The sequence below is a fragment of the Leucoraja erinacea genome, chromosome 13 (genome assembly GCF_028641065.1).
Source record: "Leucoraja erinacea ecotype New England chromosome 13, Leri_hhj_1, whole genome shotgun sequence".
In the NCBI taxonomy this organism is placed as follows: domain Eukaryota; kingdom Metazoa; phylum Chordata; class Chondrichthyes; order Rajiformes; family Rajidae; genus Leucoraja; species Leucoraja erinaceus.
In genome coordinates this window covers 39,503,959-39,528,657 of record NC_073389.1, presented here as the reverse complement: position 1 = coordinate 39,528,657, position 24,699 = coordinate 39,503,959, and the positions used below count along the sequence as shown (strand labels likewise).

Genomic DNA, 24,699 nt, shown 5'->3' with positions numbered 1-24,699 from the left:
TTAATTTCTCATTAAAATAGTCACTTGTTTTGATGAATATATTTCTTTACCGTTATGATTAGTTGTATTACATCACATCATTCTTTACCAATGTACCACCAATTTGGTCCCATCCATAAACTTACTAACAATGCAACTATATTCTCATCCCAATTGTTAATGTAGGTAACAAATAACAATGGACCCAGTACCAACCTTACAGACCTTCAACCTGAAAAACAACCCTCCACCTATCACCCTCTGACATGTACCACCACCAATTATTCAACACATTTCTTTTATATCATTACAATGCCATACCTTTGCAGAATAAATCTCATTTATTCATCATACCGTTGAATAGCTCCCTATTCTTTCATAATTCTGTGTTCAATGAGTCAGATTACAAAGAATGCAATGCCTATTTCCAGGGAATAGGCAATGTACTGTTCATTTTTAAAAATTATGTCAATATATTTAACTTGCTGCTATCAAACGTGTCTCACAAAAGTATCAAACATTCATTAACTGTGAATAGAAGATAGAGCTTTTGCAACAGGTTTCCTAATTTCCTCTGTTGGTAAGTTCACTACATCAATGACTGTCAGCAATGTGGGATAACGGGCTGCAGGGTACTGGTATTGGAACTGTTAGAGATCTGCAAAGGGTGAAAAGATGCTAGATCCCTAAGGTAGTACTTTCTAACTTCTTTACAATATCACTGATCCAATGTCATTGTGCTGAATGGTTTTCTTTAACGTTGTTAAAAATATGAGGTATTAAGTGTCCATCCAGGGATATAGCAGGGCACAGAACCTCAGAGACACGTCTAGCTTAATCGTCTGCAAGAATGGAGACAACAATCATAGTAAATAGAGTGTTACACAGAAAAGCTGGAGAAACTCAGCGGGTGCAGCAGCATCTATGGAGCGAAGGAAATAGGCAACGTTTCACGCCGAAACCCCTCTTAAACATAGTAAATAGAGTGTCTTCCTGTTATATACTAAAGAGAAAATCACGGGTCCTCCCAGGTACAGTGTAAAGATACTACCAACATCTGTATTAGGCCTTTTTATACTCACAAGGGCATATGATTGAAGATTATGGAGAATCCTTCACAAATCTAGCTGTCCTACGAAATTCAACACTATTCAAAGCATGTGAAACAAAGAGATGCATGTTGTGATGGTAACCAACGGGTCCATCTCAAGCACAATCTATGTACTCCAGGGACAAACAAGCTGTGCTATCCAGTGCCCTCTCTGTATTCTTCACTTCAATACCAATCGATTTTGAACAGCAATGTGTTTAATTTATAGAAGATCCAACCTTCATTGTCTTCACTACTAGCAGATTCTCCCTCAGTTTCCTTCATCAATTTAATTTGCTAACAGAACTTACGAAAGTGGCTACTGAAATCTCCAAGTTACTGTTGGCTCTTTTACAGGAGCAAATACAAGGATGGAACATGCACTAAACATCGGTAAGGCCCTTTACATATCTACCTCACTAAGAACCATGGTTTATAGATGGAGCTTGGAAAGCATGGACCACTTCCACATCTTAGCAGCCATATCACATCAAAAGCAGAAATAATTGATGAAAGATACCACAGCTTCCTGTACAGCCGGTAAATTATCTTTGATGACCAATATCTCAAACCAGTATCAAGCTCATGGTTAACTGAGCAGCAGCAATTCTCAACTTCCTATAATGTTCAAGAGTTATGGATAGCCATCAGTAGGCTGCTCAATGCACTGAATACCACCACTGCTGCATCCACAACACTCCAATTGGCAGGTAAGAAATACTATGCCAACATTCTCTCCTGGGCAAATGTCACACTCAACCAACCACCTAGATGATCAAAATCCACATGCCAAACAAAAGATTCTTGAAAAGCATCACTAGGAACTAGTTGGGGGAAAACGTTTTCTGAGGGGATGGACAAAGTTATTCCAAGAACTTCTAAAAATCTATAGGAAATATTGTGACATCCTCACCAACCCATGGGAATCCTTGGTCCATGATGAGAGGACATGAAGGTCATTCATAAACAGCATAAGGAATGCACAAAATTCCACACTACAATGTCACCTGGCCCATAAGGTTCCACCTGACTCAGCTGACATAGTCTGTGACTTACGCCAAAGAATTTTCAGCCACCTTAAAATCCAAAGAACTGAAGTAGAAGCATATCACCATGGATCCTGAGGAACTGCCCAAGAAGGAATTGAAGTCAGTTTCACAGAGTCATAGAGTCATAAAGTGATACATTGTGAGAAACAAGCCATTCGGTCCAACTTGCCCATACCGGCCAACATGTCCCAGCTATGCCAGTCCCACCTGCCAGCATTTGGTCCACATCCCTCCAAACCTGTCCTATCCATGTTTCTGGGTAAGAGCAAGTAGAATGCTGCTTGGAGAACTGTGAGATCAGGGAAAATGAACTCTGAGCTGTATCGATACCGATATTTGCCCAACTCGACTTCATTGGAAAATAGAACTGTTTTGGAATTGATCTCATTCTCTGATTTCAAAATTGGAACAATTCCCAAGTTAGAACTACTCTATTTGGTCATGTCATAAAATCATGAACTATGCCTAGTCATTATGGTAATTAATTAAATATTACTTAAAATAACCAGTACAAAAGCAATAGGAAAACAAATGGAAAACCAAACAATGTCAAATATTTTTCATTCAAGCCATAACTGGCTGTTAGACATTTTAGACCCAAGCACAGTCACCAAGCTTCATGAAGTGAATTGTTTGATCACAGAATTCAACACACATCATTTAAATGCTGAAATATGATGAATGATGCAGCAAATTGCTATTTTCCCCCAAAATTATTTTGTGTAGTGACAAATGACAATCATGCAAGACGGTGAAGTGCCAACAAATATAAATTATGCAAAGTACAATGAACATTAAATGAACACTAAGAAGGTGCAGCATAGCATCTATGTGGCATACTATTTGATACCATGCAAACCTGAACATATCCTGTTGATTATTTAGTACATTCCTGACTATATGCCAGGAATGGAACTCCCATATTATTTCCAAATATAGTGATTGAAGTGAACACATTAAGAATGCCATAGTTTGGTCCCTCATAGTCTGCAGCTGACGATAAGGAAGCCAAATAAAAAGTCTTAAATTCTCAGTAAAATAAATGTTCCACTGGGCATCATTATAACGTAACCAGATTCTTTCACGATAAAACATTCACTATACTGTATACAGGATGTTTGTGTTACATTTTTATTGTGGCTGTGTGTTCTTTATTATTGTCCTGCTGCTGACAACCCAAATTCCACCGACCCTGGTTGTGTGGCAATAAATTCTATCTATCTAAATTCTATCTATCTATTCAGATGTGCACCATGTGGCCTCTTACAATATTAAATTATAGATAATATTTCACTCATTAATTCAAATTCTTCAAAATAATTCATGCTGGCAACAATTTTTTCACTACAGAAAAACTAATTTCGACCCAATAAACTTCACAATGCAACCTCGATGAAATGACAACTAATTTACAGCCAAACGGCAATTAATGAATTGTTGACCAAATATTCCAACAAAACTAAGCACATTTGCTTGCGGTGGTGGATTGCTCCATCATTCAAAATTTCCACTAAAATGTTAGCAGTTATGAGTGGAACTGCAGAACCAGGAAATTCAGAACTACTGTACATGCTTGCATGCATGTAGAAATCCAGATCATAGAGTCACAGTGTTATCGAGAGATACAGCACTAAATGTATCCTTCTGCCCATTAAGTCTTTGCCAACTATCCACTACTCATTTACACTATTTTACCTTGATCCCATTTATTATTTTCCCCTCATGCCTATCAAGTCACCCCTGATTTTAATGCTCTGCTACACGCGGCCAATAAATCTACCAACCAGCACATCTATGGGATATTGTAGGAAATCAGAACACCACAAGCTTATTTGTGCATAATTCTAAGTTCAGGTTAAAAGGACATCGACCTTAAAACATTAATTCCACTTCTCCTTCCAAAGACACTAAACTGCCTACTAAGTGTACAGCTAAAATCTATTTTTGTTACTGTAAGCTAAAAATACTAAAGCTGTTTGTTACTTTGTTTAAAAGAGTTAAGTGTCGATCACAGCAATTGCTTGTCAATTGCAACAACCTCTGCAGTGTAACTGTGGGGACGCTCCATCTGCTCGAACCAAATTCCGTTATAAATGCTTCCGCAACCTATCCTCTCTAGAGGGTAGACTTTGTATCACTTTGAAAGTTTCTTATGTTTTAAATGGTTTATTATATTACATTTTAAAATTGTGAATATTTAATCTTAAATTATTTTTTTAAGCTTTTTTGCAAACACATGACTACATTAGAGCATGGCTTCCATGAATGCAGTTCAGGACCTTGTCCATCTTCTCAGAGCCAATGTCTTAGTGGAAGTGAGAGGCCTTCACAGATTAAGACTAGATTGAGTGCATTGGTGACCAAGCAAAAGCAACCTCATGGAAACCGTGACATTGAATGATTTCATGCAAAACATGTAAAAGCTACTTTGCAAAAGGTATGGTATTGTGTGTACAGCACATGACCATGTTTTTGACAACTCAGCAAAGGTGTTAACACACACGTATATGTACTCATTCCTCAGCCTTACATACAAAGCACACATATTGTCAGAAGTACCTGTTGGTTCAGTATCTGTGGTCTGTGTGATTGGATTGAACACATGTGAAGAGTCGGAGGCCACCAACTCATTGTCTGACTTTAAAGTGAACACTTCAGAAGTGTCAAAGGCTGGCACTAAGAGGAAAAGAAGGAAATCAAGTACAAAATTCTTAATCAATGATGAAAGAGTTCTACCAGTAAATATATTTGAATTAGAATATCTTTTGCGATTCTGTGGCTGCACAGAAATACGTGCAATTTTAAAACTTATTGAGAAATGGTACATCAACTGACTCAGCTATTAAATTTAAATATTCTTTGTACATTAAAAGTATTTGATTGATGATTCTTCAACCAAAATTAATGTGAATGTTCTATTAGCTGCAAAATAAATCTTTTGAAACATAAGAGACTGCAGATGCTGGAATCTTGAGCAAAAAACAAATTGTTCAGTTTATACTTTCAGTTTTAATTCAGGGTTCTTGACCTACAATGTCATATATCTCTTTGCCTCCACAGATACTGCTTGGCCCGCTGAGTTACTCCAGTAGTTTACATATTTTGTACCAAATCTTTTGAAATGCCCAATTTATAAGCAAAGTAACACATCACGGGCAATATAATGAAAACCACGATGTATAAGTCACCCCATTTCTTGTTACATATTCTAGAAATAAAATTATAACATAATTAATTAGAAAAAAACAAATGCCCGATAAGTAAATAAAATTAGAAAATTAGAAAATTAGAAAGTGTCACAGTAGCTCCAAACTTACATTAAAATAGAAAATCTACCGGAGCAGTCACGTGTGCCAAATGTCTGATACGCTAATGGACGAGTTGGAAGGTACTTTACGATATGATAGAACTTTATTTATCCCAGGAGAGTAATTAATTTGTCAACAGTCATAAAAAATACAAAATACATGAAACATGAAAATAAAGTGACGAGCGGTAAGGCTTTGGGGATGCCATCAGATTTCATCAAACAGTAATAAGCTCACCTTGTCCATCATCCCAGGTTATTTGGGATGCAAAAATAGGTTGAGTCTCCTGCTAAGTTCGCTGACTCCACTTCCTTGCCATTGTCCCACAATCCCACCACATATCCTGTCATTCCAGTCAAATACTACACGTTTCCCCATCAGTTCATGCTTTAACACAAATATTCTGTCTCATGTGAATTCCCAAGTGTTTCCAAGGAATCAGGAAAAATTATGCAGGAGACTTAACAAAAACTCTTCAAACTATTATGGGTGTGGAATGAATATTAACATAATTTGCTCCATTGTAAACATGAATAAAGATTACTGAATAACGTGAGAAAGAGATCCAACTGTTTCGTATAAATATTCTTCTGTATAACTGTACAAGCTAAAATATGTAACCCAGAGTTAAGTATTGCTGGGAATACCTGTGGATTCTTTCTCTTCAGGGTTATTAACTTCATACACAGTAATCGGAGTGTCAGAATCTAGTAGTGCATAATCTAGATAACAAAAATATTAAATGCAATTTTCCATTTATGCAGCATTGCAGCACTGTTACTGATAAAAGTGCATTTTTGTTTAGTTCAGAGATACACCATGGAAACAGGCCCTTCACCACATGTATATCCATATTCGACCATTAAGTAGTCATTTTTATACTAATCCTACTCTAATCCATTTCCCTTTCACAATATTTCGATCAATGTTCCTCATTTGCACGCAAGGGGTAATTTACAATGGCCAATCCACCTACCAATCCATGCGCTTTCAGTATGTGGGAGGAAACAAAACCATCTGGTGGAAACTCATACTGTCAAATAAAGGGCGTGTAAACTCCACAGAAAGCACCAGAGATCAGGATTGCACCAGGAATGCTGGATATTCGAGGTAACAGCTCTGCTAGCTGCACCATGGTATCGCTAGTATCTAGAATGAAGATAAGTTAAAGGAAACAATCAACCATAAAGATATAAGGAAAATCTTGAAACATTGGAGTTTTAGCATCAAGGTGCCTAAGTTGGTGACGCAGTCGTTGGGGCCTAGCACTGTGGAGCGACCTCCAACCGAAATCAACCTGGAGCCCCAGTCGCAGAGCCTGCGGACACACCATCGCGGAGCTGGCCAGCTTTGGAGCGTGGAGAGCAGTGGTGGCGCACGGCTGTTACCCGACTTCAGAGCTTTGGAGGCTCCAGCGACAGGTCTGGCGGACGGTAACATCGGGAGCTCGCAAGTCCCTGGTGCGAGACCACTTTTCGGAGCTGCCGCAACGGCAACTTCTCCCGCCCGAATCGCGGGGTTAAAAATGATCCGGAGCGGGGACTTGCATCGCCCGGCACGGCTTTAACGGCCGCGGGACTTACCATCGCCCGCCGGGGGCTTTAACATCGGGAAAGAATAAAGTACTGTGAAGAGACAAGACTTTGCCTTCCATCACAGTGAGGAGGTGTTTGGAGATTCACTGTGATGGATGTCCGTGTAAATTGTGTTAATTGTGTGTCTTGGGTTTTTTTTCTTGTTCGTATGACTGCAGAAACGAAATGTTGTTTGAACTTAGGTTCAAATGGCAATAAACGGTATTGTATGGTATTGTATTGTGTATTACTGTGTTAAAATTAAGTGGGAGGCCACATTTTGGACTTCTGACCCTATCTGAATATTACGTGCACTGCAGTTTGTTGGTCAAGACAAACTGTTTTGTCAACAACATTTCCATTGTGGGAGAAGAGTCAATGTTTCAGCTTAATAACCTTTAGTCATACAGCTCAGATGCAAGTCCTTGAGCCCTACTTATCCATGCTGACCAAGATACCTGTACTCATCAAAGTTAGGCCCGTTTGCCTATGTTTGACCCATATCGCCAAACTGCTCTGACTAAAGGTCAATGACTTGAAAAGTTAACCTGCCTCGCTCTCTCTACAGATGCCAACTGATCTGTTAGATTTTCCCAACATTTTCTGCTTTATTTCCGATTTCCAGAACCAGCAGTTTTTTTTGTTTCTCGGTCAAGCTTGTCCTAACGCATCCAAAATTCAAATCAGTGCCCGTGCATCAGTTTTTCACAGAAACAATGACATCAATAGCTTACATCTGCTGTTATATTTTTGTGTACTAATGACAGGTTTAAACACATCACATGCAATCAGCTTCAGTTAATAAAGAACTGCCAGTTCTTGCCCTGTACTCTAAAGGGAAGAAAACAGATATTGCTGTCCATAATACGCTGCATCTCTGTGTAGTGTCTGAACTTCATGTTACTGGTTCATAATAATTTTGTGGTTGGCCATTCAACAGATTCAAAACAGATGCAAGATCTTCCATGAAGTATCAACAAAGAATTCATTCAGAGAATTCATGAGCGAAATAAATCACTAGGCATGTTTTAGGGCTGGTCTGGAAATAAAATAATTTACTCTATGTTTACACTGCCACCTCCTTATCCCATTGCAGTCCTGCTGGTTAAAGTACTCTCCTATAAAAACACAGATTGCTGTTGAAAGTACCACCTATGCTGTTGAGTAGAGAAGGCAAGGAATTAGCTCCAGGGAAGCGAAGGAACAAAGGTTTATTTTCATATCAGGATCAAGTAAGATTTATGGGAAATTTCCAGAAGGTGGTGTATCCATGCATTTAATACTTGTGTCCTTCTTGATTATAGAGATCATGAGTTTGATACTGATATCAGAGTAGGCCAGGTGAGAAAAAAATCAAGCATTTTCTAGATGGCGAACACTTCAGCCACAGGTGCACCAGTTGAAGAGGGAATGCATGTTTAGTGTGGGAGATGGGCTACTGATCAATACGCTGCTTTGCCCTTGATGGTGTTAAGCTTCTTGAGGGCAGGTGGAGAGTATTCCACTGTTCGCCTGACTTGTGCCTTATTGATGGTGGAATGGCTTCTGGCTGTCACTTGCCCAAAGATACTCAGTTTCTATCTTGCTCTTGTATCTGCATAATTATGTGGCAGGTGCAGTTGAGTTTCTGATCAATGATGATCCCCCAGGCTGTTGATGATCTGGGGCTCAATGATGGTAATACATTTGAATGTTAGACAATCTCTTGCTGCCAATGGTCTATGATTTAGGTGTGATATTCGTTTCCCACTTCCAGCCTCTGCCTAAATATCGTCCAGGTCTTTCTGCAAGGATCATTCCATTTGCTGAAGAGTTGCGAATGGAAGTAACATTATGCAATTATCAATGAACAATGCCACTCATGATTTTATAATTGGTTGTTGATGAAGGAATTGAAAATAGTTTGGCCAGGACACTGCGCTGAGGAATCATAATGAACAGGAGATGCGATAATTGATCGCTATCAACCGCAACCACCTTCTTTTGTGCAGGATATGACTCCAAATCCTTACATATTTTTCCTTTGATGCCCCCTGACCATCTTCACCAGAGTTCCTTGTGCCATTTTCAATCAGTCAATTGGATCTTTGATGTGGTGTGGTCAAACACGTGCAATTCCTGAAAGTTAACTTAATTACACTGTCAAAGGTGAGTTCTGGAGCTGAGCAGTCTCGGCAAAATCCAAACTGGGCAACGTTGAGCAGGTTAGTGGTGAGTGCGTGCCTCCAGATAGTACTGTCAATGATATATTCCAACTTTGAAAGATTTCATGAACTTTTCATGAACCAGACGTAATTTTCGGGTAAATACCAATACTATAAATGTACTGGGACAACTTGGATGGAGCACAGTTGGTACTTGAGTGAAAATCTTACTACAGCCAGGATGTTTGGTCTCATAGCTTTTGCTATATCCAGTGCTCTCAATTGTGCATTGATATTACATAGAGTGAACCAAATTGGCTGAAGACTGGCGTGCAATGATTGGGCTCTTAGGAGGAGGCCAACTAAAAGCATTTGGTGCTTTAGGTTGACCTTAACTTTGCGACTCACTTAATGGACTCTGCTATTCTTGCAGGTAACCCAAAAACATCCTATCAGCTATTTAACTGCCTACCGTCATTCATAATCAGATGTTGTGAAGCTGCAGGTTTGTTTAGCCTTTTTGGTCATGGGATCCCTTGGCTCGATATAACGTATGTTGTGGGTTGTTTTTCTATTTAGAATGGATGAAGCACTGTTTTTCAGATTCACAAATTTGGCACTTGATTATAGTGACCATGCCCTTCCAACTGAAGCAGGGTTGATCCCCTATCTTGCTAAAATGTCAGAGTGAAAGATATGCCAGCTAATAAGTTACAGATTGTGTTGGAACACAAATCTCACTGATTGTGGTCCACAGGGTCTCATTGATGCCTGGTATTGAGCTGCCACATCCATTCTGACTCATTGATGTTCTCTGGCTTCAAACGTAACTCTCCTTTATGATCTCCAATTGGCCACGTCTCTTTTTACCACCATTTAATTGTTTAGAAAGATATTGCCAAGACATTTTGATTGCCAGAATTCCGCATGCTACTTTATCGGTCTTTTTCTTTCCATATTCCCTCTGATTACAAGAACATAACACAGAGGCAGAGGTTTTTAATTCTGCATATCATAATTTTGTTAGATGACAGCTGACCTTTTCCATCAACACCAGTTTCTCATATTGACTCCTTGTCTCTTGAATCCCTTAATGTCTAAATATCTTTTAATCTCTGCCATGAATATACTCAACAACTAAACTTGCACAATTTTCTTTGTTAGAAATTTCTAAAGACTGACTACCACCTGGGTAAAGCTATTTCTTGTTATCGCTGTCCTGAATGACTGATCCCGTGGTTTGATGATGTGATATCTGGGAACCTAGCTTGGGAAAACATCACCTCTGAATCTACACTGTCACGTAGGCAAGAATTTTATATATTTCAATGAGGTCACTTCTCATTCTTCTGAATTAAAGAGGACACATGCCTATTCCGTTTAATGCTTTCTCAAATAACAAACATCATCCCAGGAATTAATCTGATAAATCTTCACAGCACTCCCTCTGACACAACTTTTTCTAGAAAGGGAAACCAGACTTGTCGAGAACATTTCAGATGTGGTCTCATTAGCTATCTATATCGAGATTGTTACTATGGTACAGGTAGTTCTGCTATGATGCTATAGCTGCATATCTAAGAAACCTCACGTTATAGAAAATCATGTTAAGAAAACAAATGTGTTAATAGGGAATAGAGGATTTAGGCCCAGAAAATTTCAGACCCGTAATAACAAAATTATTTTCCTGCAGGATTTTCAGAAACTAAAGGTCTTTTTGAATAACTACACGTGATAACCTATTCAGCCCACATAATACAAATAGTCTTCCCCAATTTCTCAAACACATTATATCCATTTAGCACAATGGAAACTCGTGCATTTTAGGCAGAACTACATGTTCTCAAATATTTGACCCCAATTTGACAAGTCTGTTTTTAAAATTATTTAAAATTGGGTGTCCTCCGAATAAGTAAGCTGGCAAGCTCCTTGTCCTTTCCTGTGCCAATCTAAACTTTGAGTATCATGTTTACTACATATTATAAATTTGGAAAGATAACCAGCAAAGGAAGAGATAAGTTGAATGGTTTGTGTTTTCCCAATGTTAAGAGATGCCAACAATTTATCTTTAAACAAAAGTTAGGTATTTTTTGCTGCGTTTAAAATTAAAATTACCTGCAAATGGCTGTTGAACTTTGTTGTCTGCATCAGTAATTGGATTTGAAGTGATGAAGGCTTTACTTGTGGTGAATGATGATTCTAGCATGTGCATTGGAAAAAATATAAAATTCTTGGATTCAGAAAATGAATTAACATTTTTCCAAAAGGAACCCACACCTTGTCGTATGGCCAACAGTGTTTATCAATCAAAAAAGGTCTGAAGGAAAAAGATAAGCATTTATGTTTTGTTGTTGACAGCAAAAATAAAGAGGAACTTGAACCATCTTGGACTTGGGAATTTATTTTGTCCAAGTTAGCAGTGAAAATTCCTCTGGCTCACAAACATTTCTTCTAACACGTCTTTTTAATCTAACTGCCACGGTTATGAAGGAAACCTTAAATATATTACCATATGATCTAATAATTACTACACTTCCCCAACAAAACATCTTCATTGACAAGACAAGTGCCCTTCACTCGGGATATATTTTCTCTTTAAATTCACCAGGTTCTATAGCAGATCATCTCTTACAGATAGTTCAGTTATAATTTCAGAAATACTTTGCACATTTGAATAGATTTGCTCAAGCTTACATTCAAGGATGATTTCACTTTCCATTGATAGATGTTCTGGCAGTCCCAGATGAACATTAAATTTTCCTATCAACAGTGACATTTTCTCCCAGCACATTAGTGTGGCACATGGTTGTTCCACCATTCTTTCCAGACATGTCGCGGGGTGACGCCTGTATGGTCATGAGTAATTGCCCAAATAGTCGTACCTTTTTCTGGTCGCCACTGGATTTTCAACACATTGAAAATTTTCAGCGACCTGCTGCGACAATGACGGGTGCCGGCAGTCGGCGAAAAAATTGCGTAAATAGGACAGGCCCTTTACACAACCTAATTTCCTGGTGGCGGTGAGCAGTCTTCCTGAACTGCTGCATACCTTCTAGTGAAGCTACTCCCACAATGCTGTGAGTGTTCTAGAACAAGGTTTCCCAACCTGGGGTAAATTTACCCCCAGGGGGTAAATGTTTCCTACCCAGGGGGTAAATTTGTTGATTCTCGATTTGTACATATATTTTCTCATTGACTGACTGTGTTTGGTTCTGGTATACCGGTATCTGTTCATCATTAGTTGTTCATAAATAAGTGAAATAACATTGTTATGTGCTATTAAAGTTGCCAGGTGTAAACGGGACAAAAAATGTTGGGAACCCCTGTTCTAGAACTTAAGAATACAAGGAAAAGAAGCAGGTTGGCCATTTGATACCTTATGTCAGGGATATGGAGGGATATGGATTATGAGCAGGCAGATAAGATTAGTTTAACTTGACATCATGTTTGGCACAATATGCAAAATTCTCACATGACGTGACAAGATAGATGGGGAGATGATCACATCTGGGTTGCTAAGTCTATGTACTGCTAATGTAGAATAGCAGTACATAGGCAGAGGCAGAACATGTAGCTTTCCAGTCTGGGGATTTCCACTTGTTGGAGTTTGAGCTAGGCGGGTTGAGGAGGTTCTCATACTTGTACACTAAAAACAGGAGTTGATAGAGGTTTATATATAAAGCATATAAAAGTGGTGCTAAAATGAAGATCAGCCATGATCTTTTGAATGGCTGAGTGCATGTGAAGGTCCAATTACCCTAACCTGTTTTTAGTTCTTTTGTTCTTATGTTTTACCAAATACTGATTTTCAGCACAAACATGCAGTCAACGGTAAAAGAAAGCAGCGACTCAAGACCTTAAGTCAACAAAACACATTTTGGTGAAAGCCGGCATTAGAAGAGTAGCAAAGAAACAAGTCAATCAATGAACTAAAGTGGTAAGCAAGAAATAATAATCACAACTAATGATAAGGCCATTTGTGTATTTTGTTCTTTTCATGCTTTTGTACACTATTATTTTCATTTCTAAAGGTTTTTTTTTTCTCATAATCCAAATCATGTTCAGCTATTTCCAATACACTCCATCATTACTGCACTCAGAAGTCAAAATGGTTCTGAATGCCGACTAAATATAATGTTTAAAAATGTACATCGATACAGAGCACTTCACCAAACAGTGCTTTCAGGTAACAAGCAAACATATGAGAACATAGGATACGAAAAGATCAGCTCATCGATTCTGCACTTTATCTGCAAATCATGACTCCATCTCAAAAGTCATCTCCAACAAGAGGGAGATAAGGGAGATGAATACTTAAACCAATTTCGTGATATACATCTCAGAAATTCTTTCCAACCAAAATAATCCAAATGATCCTAGGTATATTTAACAATGTTCTACCACCAAAGGTGTAGAATGAATCCTCAGAATAATGCGCTATTTAGGAGCAACAAAGTACACATGTTTAAGTACCTGTGAGCTATAGTTTCATGAGCTACTGATTAGGAATCTACTTTATGCAAATACTCTAACTGACTGCTGGTCAATCACATTTTCTACGTTTAAGGATGCAAATTTCTCACTGGTCATTCGGACCTTCTGATTTTTCATTTCAGGTGAGAAAATGAAACTGACAATAACAACAACATTTATATATGTGAATAAAATGATGGAATTAACACATTTAAAAAAATCAAGGCTAATTCAAGTTTCTCGTTGAGAATACCTGTGGATTGTTTTGGTTCCACTGCATCATTTTTAGATGATTCTAAAGAGTTGACAGGCGAACTGCTCAAGAATGGTTTCCCAAATTCTGGAACTTATTCAGAGAATACAAATAAAGCATGTATTTTACCAACTGGACTGTTTTGCATGGTATCAATTAAGATGTGAACATTTATAGCATTCCAAATTCAAAACCATATAAATATATGCAGAGCAGTGGCCAAGAATGATGGAATACATTGATCAAGCTAAGCAGTACTCTGAAGTAATCTGATGCATTTAAATTACACCTCCATGCAAATTGTTCACTTAATAATTTGATTCATGCAAATTGTCATTGATACATTGATACCTGACTAAAGCTAGATTCTAAAGCTAAAATATGTAGATTTGCTTACCAAACTATTTCTAATGTATTGCACTGCGTGATTGTATATTGGCTTATTGATGTATTTTGCCACTTTCCATCTTTCAAGAGCAAGAAAGCACATAGATAATGTGTTTGCATTCCAGTGGTGAACAGGACAAGGAAGTGTGCATCCATGCCATAACTTATCTACATACTACCTGAAATCTGCTCCCGTTGTGGAGAATCAAATTCATAAATTGTATTTGAGGTGGTGAAAAATGAATTGGCGGTGGGCTCAACCACACGTTCTGCAATTTGGTCAAAACAAAGAGCAAACTCCGTGATATGAACATAAGAAAATAGGTGCAGAAGTATACCTTGCAACCCCTCATGCCTGCAAACCACAGACACCAAGAATGTAGCTGAACTATTCCATTTATTCAACTTTCCTATGTCATTTAGATATTTTGTTTTTTCATAGTGCGCAAAACTCTATTCTATTCAATCTTTAATACATTTGTAATTATGCATCAACAGACCACAGAATTATTAATGCTGAAGAGGAAACAGATGTATGGTTTTAAAAATAGATCTGACTGTGTGAAAGTGGTTATACTTTAATTAATGCACATTCTTAACAGAATTCTTTGATGTGCCTTTCAAAAACATCAGAATAAAATGACTAAGTGATGGACTTTCTCTAAATGTCTATAAAATGTTATCAGGGTAAGATGATTCGGGAAAGAATGTAAATTAATTTTAGAAATACTATTTATTTACAATATTTTCTCATTTGAAGTATTTGGTCCAATGCAGTGCATTTCAGGCAAACCCGAGTGTTTTACAGTGATGTACTTTAAAATTTGTGAAAATATCACATTTGATACAAATAGTGGACATGTACAGCTTTCACTACAATATTCATTCCAAAGTAAAATTAATTATCACAACTATTTGTAAGACACAGGTCATAGTTTCATAACTTGAGGAAATGGGAATTTAAAGGAAATTAATGTCACACAAAGAATGGTCAATTTTAGTTCCCAATCACAAGCAAGATATCTCTGATTAACCAATATAAAGGCCACTGATGTTTGAAGATTTTGTTTCATACACTCTTGCGAAGTACCTGAGATATTTACCATACCAACTGGCTGAACAAATGCAATATTGAAGCTGTTCACTCAGTCAAAATGAATCAAATAAATATCTAAAATGATAAATTAAAATAATGTATGCTTTGTTATAGCTTATTTATATTGCTGGACACCAATGTTATACTTGCCATTATTAACTTCATCAAACACAATGCCAAACAACAGACACAGGGATTTACAACTCCTGATCTTCCAACTGTTAAGTCAATGATCTGACAGGAATAAAATACCTAAGCAAATTACTTTTTTAAATTCGTAATTAACTACTTTAATGACATTCAATGTCCATAGAAACATAGAAACATAGAAAATAGGTGCAGGAGTAGGCTATTTGGCCCTTCGAGCCTGCACCGCCATTCAGTATGATCATGGCTGATCATCCAACTCAGTATCCTGTACCTGCCTTCTATCCATACCGCCTGATCCCTTTAGCCACAAGGACTACATCTAACTCCCTCTGAAATATAGCTAATAAACTGGCCTCAACTACCTGTGGCAGAGAATTCCAGAGATTCACCACTCTCTGAGTGAAAAATGTTTTTCTCATCTCAGTCCCAAAAAATGTCCCCCTTATCCTTAAGCTGTGACCCCTTGTTCTGGACTTCCCCAACATCGGGAACAATCTTCCTGCATCCAGCCTGTCCAACCCCTTAAGAATTTTGTAAGTTTCTATAAGATCCCCCCTCAATCTTCTAAATTCTAGCGAGTACAAGCCGAGTCTATCCAGTCTTTCTTCATATGTAAATCCTGACATCCCAGGAATCAGTCTGGTGAACCTTCTCTGTACTCCCTCTACGGCAAGACTGTCTTTCCTCAGATTAGGAGACAAAAACTGCACTGCAAGACTCCATCAAGTTTCCCTCTACAGACATTTTCTCCTTAGAATGGCTGATGCAAAAACTTCTACAACATTTGGTTTGGAACTTTAGCTAAGGATGTCCCACAACAGATGTTTCTGTTATTTCCAACAATTAATATGATTCTTTTACTCAATCCTTGCAGCATTCTCTCGTAAATATTGAATAGCTTTCAACAGGATGACAATGACTTTGCCGACTCATTTTTCATTCCATCTTTCCACCATTCAGTCTCGTCTTCGGCATTTATGTGTTGGGCCTGGCCAATCCAATCCGGAGGATATAAATGTTTTTGGAGCCTCCTCCTGCTCTTACCTGCTGAATTGACCACCACCAATCATGACCGGATATGTCTGGACAGCAGAGTTGTAATCTGATGTACTGGTTGGTTCAGACTGTTGCATGTTATGTTTAGCATACATGTTGTCTTCTGCTGCAGCTTCATAAGTTTTCCATCTCACTTTTTTGGGCAACAAATGCCGCTCTCCGCCTGCACCCCTAATTTAACTAGGGTTGATCCTCAGCTTGATTGCAACAGTAGAATGAAAGTTAAGCTAACCGTAACTGGCAGGTAAATGTGGTAATGTACATATCTGCTGCCGCTAACAGTCTACCTCACCTCATGATACTGAATTGCCAGACCGATTCAGAGTCAGTATTATTTAGCAACATTGGAGAACAACGTAACATGATGGTAATGCACTCAGTATCAAGCCAAGACTTAGGCTACACAAGAACTGCACATTGGTCACTTGTACCAGTGCTGTCATCAACCGATGCATTTACAATAGGTACACTGGTAAGGATGTGATTGTACAGACTTATCCCTTGTATTGGTTCAATTGCTGCTTACTGGCTATCCAGTCCAGAGCTCTGAACTTCAGGATTCTGCCATCTCAGTCTATGGTGATAATACCGTGCTGCTACTGATGATGGTCATTGAAGTCTCCCACATGTAACTATAGTACATATTGTTGATATTGAGCAACACATTATTGTTATTGATAATAGATATATCTATCTCATATGCACTAACTATCTGTGAATTGTTTCACATTATCAGGTGCTGAGGTTGTGGGTGAATAGATGTAAAATGCACCACTGGAGGATGGTTCCTCATACTTTGTTTTTTACCAAATGGAAGAAAACACCTTTTTAACAGATTTGATTTTTTTTTTCCTTCATCATCCTCAAAGTCCACTGAAATGCTTCAAACACCAAAGAGCACAATTCATGCAAATTGTATACAGACTAAATGTTAGATTAGAAACCATATAGCAACTATACCAATAAAGTACAATGCATGAAATCCATGCTGCATATAAAATCATTTACACTAGTTCTGTGATTAAAGCAGAAGGCACAAAAATTAAAAAAATACACAAAATAATCTGCGAAGTGGAAGTAACCAGCCGGACAAGACACAACGTAGACAAAAACGTGGACTTTCCAAGCAATGATTCACTTTGATTTTAAATAATGTGTCGTGCCCAAGCAAGGTAGATTTTACATATAATTGAATTATGTTGCTTATCAGTGCTCATTTGCATGCTGTTTGCTGACTTGCGCACTTTGCAAAAGCAAACCAATTCTTGACTACATTGAGAAAAAGCCATCAACCAGACAACATAACTTTTGCTGGAACATGCTCACATGACATGGATGACTACTGGTGACTAATACAATATTGTACTCATCACTTATGTATTTAAATATATGAGGTGCACAATGGATATGCTGAATTCAGCACATACAGCAACACAGCGCAACATGCTCTAGTCAATAATCTACCTGTGAACCACTCTGTGTGCACGACATCAGGTTTGGAAACCATATCTGAACTGGACGAAAATGAACTAGTACTGGATGGAAGCTCTGTAATATCATTCATAGAAACAAAGAAAAATGCCTGTAATTTCAAATATTATAAGATGCCACAGTAGTTTCAATGGAAGAATATCCAAGCACATAAATAATTATATCTAAAAGACCCTCAAACTTATTCAGTTTGTCCTATGTAAAATATATTCCAGATAAAGTTTAATGCCCATATTGTTTGATCAAAGACAATAATTGACTTGCAGGCATAAGTTATCATTCATCATGAAAAACAGGTCTAGCAAATATAATATTAACTTTGATGCAAGATGAATAATTCTTTATGGATGCTAGATCACAAAATATGCTTTGCAACACTATCTTCACTTACTTTGCATATTACAACATATTGACATTAAAGCATTCCAAGGTAAAGTGCACTTCTTTTTATAGAAATGCAGCCTATTCTTTCAAAAAGGCAGTTATATAACAGCCATTGTCAAACTACCTGTGAATATCTCCGTGTCCATAGTAACTGATTCAGGAACTGGATTGAGAGAGGAGGTGCTGGAGTATCGTATTTTAGGCTCTGTAATGCATTTCAGAGAAACCAAATAAAACTGACAATTTGTAAACAAAGGTAAAAATCAAATGCATTGTTTTAAAGAAGACATAGATACACAGCACATATCAATCCCACAGACTGAAATCCACACAAACTGCACAAAAGGAGTGACAGGAAGAGTTCTGAAGCCAACAACTGTTCTGCAAAGTAGGTCTGAGTTCAGCAAAATGAGTAGGAAGTTGACAAATTTTCCTTCTCTAATAAGGAAATTAAACATAAATGTATAACACGAGACATGCGTGCACTTTGCACTGTCAAACAAGTTAACTAAACTAATAAAAGTGACAACATGCAGAATAACGTTAAGATGGAATAGTTGCATTCATGCAGTGCTTGCCACGGTTCTTATAGCTATTGGAAAATCTCGAATAGACATGGTAATAGGCTACATTCATGGATATATTTTTGTCCTGTGCTCAATTCATGGTGATCCTTTCCCTTTTCAATTCGAACTGGCATCTTTATCCTCTGACATATCAGTTCAAACATGCACAGCCTTTCCTCCCTTACATCGTGTTGCTCCTTCCCCTCCAAATTATTCTGTATTCTCCTTCCTCTATCCTCGCTTCTTGTTGGTTGGTCCTCATCTATCCTCACTGACACTAAGGTTTTTTTGGGACAAGGAAGCCCAATAGATCCTGATTCCACAATAATTCTTCTAACAGTCTGCACAAGGAGGATACAGGAATGGCACGGATGATGAAAGTGAAAACAACGACACAGTTTGGCTCCAAAACAATGGAAGTAATTGAATGACCATCAGAATAGTAAGAAATAATGCTTATATTGCAATGCAAAAGCAAGGACATGGCTTATGCTCGAAACCTGAAATAAAAGCAGTAGAATGCTGGACATTACATATCAGGCAGCATTTATATAGAAACAGTCAGTCAATGGTTGAGGTAAAAAAAAAATCCTTCATAGGACTAGGGCTACAGTTAAAAAAGTTTTAAAATGCAGAGTCAAGGGGAGGAAGGAACAAAAAGCAAGACAGTGATAGGATGAAAGGCAGGAGAAATTGTATGACAAAAGGGGTGATAAATGATAGCAAAAGCTTGAAGGATGTAGAAATTTAGAATAATGATGTGGAATGAATATGAAATCAGCGAAAATGTTGGAAATCAGAGTACATATGCAGGAGGAGTGATTATCTGAAATTGTCGAACTCAGTGTTGAGTCTGGAAGACAGCAATAGACCTTCACAGAAGTTGATATATGTAAATGCTGTTCCTCACACTCATTTAAACAAAATATTTATTTTATTTTACTCTCCATACCTACTAAATATGTCTTGGCATTTTCTGGATTTATCTTGTGTTTTACTTTCTTCAAAAGCCCAAATGCCAGAACAAAGGATTGTAGATTAACTAGTAAACAATGTCTTGAGGAAAGCGAAAGAAGAAATACTCTGCTTTAGGAGGATACTTTAGGAGGATTTCAATGATATTCTTGAAATACATATTGGAGTATCATTGATATCCTCCTAAAGCTTAAAAGCAAAGCGTACACTAGTAAAAGAATACATTACTTAATTCAATTTACTTACCTTACTAACTTATTTCCTCTTGTGCAGCTTTCATGCAATAGCAAGTAGATTATGAGAAATTACATATTTTTTATGGTTAAAGGACTACAAACTAGATGCTGAAGAAGTCGCATTTGGACCATTACTGAGCTTTAACGACAAACTGTGTTGAGTCCTTGTTCAAAAGCTCCAAATGTTTGAAATTATTATGATAGAAATGAAACTTACACATCCTTAAGGGCCTGTCCCACTTACGTGTCCTTGGCATGCAAATTACGCGACCTTGTGGTCGCGTTGAGCCGCGACGGTCCCACGAAGGTCGCGTGCGATTTCATGCGTACGCACAGCCATCTGGAGCATGTGGCGTCATTTGAAGATGGACACAAAGCTGGAGTAACTCAGCGGGACCGGCAGCATCTCTGGAGAGAAGCAATGGGTGATGTTTCGTGTCGAGACTCTTCTTCAGTCTGAAAAGAAGGGTCTTGACCCAAAAAGTCACCCATTGCATCTCTTCAGAGATGCTGCCAGTCCCGCTGAGTTACTCCTGCATTTTGTGTCCATCTTCAATATTCTTGGCCCCGCTCTGAGTGTAGAAGTGGGGGCGGATCCGGACCGCAATGGCCGTCAGCCCCAGGCCGAGTTTGGCGATCGTTTGCCTGCTTCTGCTGCTGTTGGAGGCGAGACATTGCGTTGCGCCAGGGTCTTGGGCCAGTCCCACTTTGGCCGTCAGTTACGCGTCAGGCCGTTGGCGCGTGAAGATTTTGCTTTCGTTCACTATAAAAATTTCGGAGCCCCGCGCGATGTCACACACAACTATATACCCATCCGCGCTTCTCAGTGGGACCGGCCCCGCGCGGCCATACGATGCCCGTGCGCCTCAACACGATGACGGGGTTGCGTCATTTGCATGCCAAGGACACGTAAGTGCGACAGGCCCTATACTTGAAAAGGATATCTGAAACAGAACTCTGAATGCAGTGAACTTCACCTCAGGTTCTACTATTTGTGATGGGCAAGATGATAAATAGCTTCGAATACAACACATTAGTGCATCAATATACAAGCAACAAAAGCATAGTCCACAATTTTTTCAAGCAGTGCAATTCTGAGTTAAACATATGAGTGGCGTAAAATGAGAAAATGAAAATCAGCCAAGTTTCCTTCTGTGTCTTCCAAAGAACTGTTCAAAAGAACTTGCATGAAAATGAATATGAACTTATCGACAATTTTCAAAAGTAATGCAGGTGAGAATTGGGAGTAGGATAGAAAGGGAGGATTTATACAGATTGTTAAAAAAAGATTGTAAATATGGTTTGTGCAATTTATAGTTTTTGGAATGAATTAAATGTGGAAAAAAACCATCATGAAATGTAGCAATAAATCAGTACATTTCAGTCCAGTTTGTGGACCAATAATTTTTTTTGAGAAAAGTACAAATACCTATCATGCAAACAGCCCCAAATCCGACTAAGTAACTGGAAAAAACCCCAACATGCTCTCATTGAAAACTATTATGTATACAAATGCAAATGTAGATGACAAAAATGATGCTGTTGAAAGGTGAAATATAATGCATGCAGTATATTGTAAAAGACATCACAATTTTTTTATGCATCACTGAGCTACCTGTGAATGTTTGTGTATCCATGTCATCAGGTTCAGATGTTGGATCGAAAAGTTTACTGCTTGTAGGTGGCATCTCAGGTTCTGTAATTTATTTCAGAGAAAACAAACACTGTGATCATCCACATTAACTGATGTAGGACAACTATGGTAGACGCAGCTTGGCAATGCAGTGGGCTGGTACAGATTAATAGGTGTGAAATCAGAAAGGTAATCATTTTCTCTGTGGTTACATAACATGGTATTTGAAATGAGAATTCAAGTAAAAATAATTGAAGTGGAATAAAATAATTATTATTTCTGCAAAAGACGTAGGAACGCTTTTCGGAATGACTTCTCCCGGTTAAATAGAATGCATTTAGAAAGTCAAAAGTCTTGTTCTAGATATGGAGTCACTACATAATATCAGTGAATAATATCGGTATTAATATATGGCATATAAGCATATATATTCATATATTAATACATAGAATATATAAATGAATATATAAAACTGAATGTTTTGGTGGTATACCATAAACCAAATGGCTGATAATTCATGTTTTTCTTGTTTACATTTGGGATCCAAACAATTTTTTGCAATCATTTTTTGAATGAGATGACCTAACAAGTCTATTAAATTACATAGCATACCTATTGTTAGAATGCTGCAATTTAACAAACACTAAGGGACGTGGACGTAAACTCTGCGCAAACAGGAATAGACTGGATGTTATGCAATTCTTCTTTTCCTAGTTTCTGGAAGCTAATGGTCATTAATGTAGTAGGCACTGACTCACTTCAGCTCTGTTGAAAAAGCAGAATTGTATCCTGTAGAAGAGCCCTTTAATGTCATGATCTGTGAAACTGGAATATTGCTTTCTGGCAGAAAGCAGAGTAATTGTTCTACTATTGGCCATTTTTTCTCTATTTGTATTGTAGAAGATATAAAGCAGTGGAAGTGAAAGAGGATGCCACAAATCCAAGATTCCAGCCATCATGAGTTTAGGCCATGCTGATGGTTTGGCAGCTCTTTTCTAATTTTGTATGTGCAGACGTAGACTCATTATCATATCCTTTTCAATGGTTTAAATTCACAGTGGAAATGGAAGCTAATCAATTTTCTGAAAGGGAAGAGTGGCTTAATAGGAGGTCGTTTTTGTGCCTTTTGGAGATGCATCAAACACCTCTGGTTCAGACCTAGATACATATTCCCTGTCCACCAAATGGTGAAATAATCTCTTGATATGGAAAGAGTTAAAAAGCAAACTAGAGGCACAAATTTATATCTCTGAAATGGATCAAGCAGTATAGTTCTCGTATTGTCCAATACATTTCTTAAAATATTCCATCAAATTTGTTGCGTCTGTATTTCTCATTTCCATGCCAGGTTTTATTGACCATGTACTGCACATCATGCAGGTGAACTGTTTAAACGTTAGACAACCAAACTGTTATTTATCAATTCCAAACATTCCATTAGATTACTTTTAAACACAATCAGAGTATTTTTGCATTGGTCATGCAATGTATCAGGTGTCAAAACACTCAAGACCATGAAATCATGAACTTGTATATTAAAGCTAAGAAAGCATTAGAATGACACGCCACGTCTCATAAACAATTACATGCAACTTGCTGCAGCTGTCCAAGAAAAATCTCATATCCATGTAACTACCTGTGAACTGCTTTGTTCCCATGGAATCTAATGCAGATGGAGTGTCTGGAGGGTTTAAAAATGAATTGCTGGAGGATGGCAACTCAATTTCTGGATGATATGTGGAAAAGAACAAATATTTTGAATATTTAAATAAAATATCACTGCAAAAATAAATCATATCCAACATCATAATAAAAATAAAGTTGACTCAAATAACAACATTTATGATGGGACAACTAACATCCCCTAATAAAGTGGTTAGTTGTGAAATCAATTATTTTGAGAACGTGTAGTAATTCAAAATGAAGTATCAAAAATGCATCAATGCATTTCAACGTATTCTTCTTTCAACATTCTTCACATATAAATGCTAAATAGTGGCTTACTCAATATTTAAAAAAGTGCTGACATCGACCTCTGCGAAAGGCAGGTGTATGCTTGAACATAATTTCATTAGCTGTCAGCTTCTGGATTGAATTGTCAACATATGATGTGTATCAAATTACTTGATATTTCAAAAATTGTTACGAGATACATATCAAACTAGGTAGAGAATACTAATATCCCAATGATGATTGGTTAAAACTATTCCATCAAATGCCCTATTCTGGAAAACAATAATAATTACTGCTCTTACAATACTCAAGTAGGCCCTTTGCGATTTTATTAATGAGAGGAGATTAATTTGCAGGTTGAGTCAGTAATAAGGAAGGCAAATGCAATGTTAGCATTCATTTTGAGAGAACTAGAATATTAAAGTAAGGATATAATGCTAAAGCTTTTTAAAGCAGACCACATTTGGGATATTGTGAACAGTTTTGGGTCCCATATCCGAGGAAGAATATGCTGGTGTTGGAGAGGCTTCAGAGGATGTTTATTTGAATGATCCTAGGGTTGATTGAGCTAACATATGAGGAGCATTTGATGACTCTGGGCATATACTTGGGGAAATTAGAATGATGAGGGGGGAATATGATAATAACCAGAATTGTTCCCAATAATAGCAGTCCAGATAATTATTATCAAGGCTATGAGGAGAATTAACCCTATTCTTCATGAAATCTGTTCCTACTGGATCTTTTACATCCAATGGACAGGGCAAACCAAATGTCAATTTATTATATCATCCACAAAATTACAACTACAGCTTCCTTGATATTTTAATAGTATCATATAATCTAATATTTGATATGGGTGTTATACAAATAAGCTCTGCGATGAAAGAGCTACACATTTA

General features: G+C 37.7%; 1 protein-coding gene across 6 annotated transcripts in view; it reads right to left on the bottom strand.

Moving 5' to 3' along the window:
- LOC129702901 (mucin-2) overlaps nucleotides 1–24,699 on the bottom strand; it is a 239,405-nt gene that overhangs the window by 121,512 nt on the left and 93,194 nt on the right. For all 6 annotated transcript variants that reach the window (XM_055644987.1, XM_055644983.1, XM_055644980.1 and 3 more), the window contains exons 15-23: nucleotides 23,481–23,570; nucleotides 21,827–21,907; nucleotides 18,559–18,639; nucleotides 18,024–18,107; nucleotides 14,437–14,526; nucleotides 13,871–13,963; nucleotides 11,260–11,343; nucleotides 6,074–6,148; nucleotides 4,678–4,794 (exon numbers count right to left, since the gene is read on the bottom strand). In XM_055644987.1, coding sequence (XP_055500962.1) covers nucleotides 4,678–4,794; nucleotides 6,074–6,148; nucleotides 11,260–11,343; nucleotides 13,871–13,963; nucleotides 14,437–14,526; nucleotides 18,024–18,107; nucleotides 18,559–18,639; nucleotides 21,827–21,907; nucleotides 23,481–23,570 — 795 coding nt within the window. The remainder of the gene's footprint in view (nucleotides 1–4,677; nucleotides 4,795–6,073; nucleotides 6,149–11,259; nucleotides 11,344–13,870; nucleotides 13,964–14,436; nucleotides 14,527–18,023; nucleotides 18,108–18,558; nucleotides 18,640–21,826; nucleotides 21,908–23,480; nucleotides 23,571–24,699) is intronic.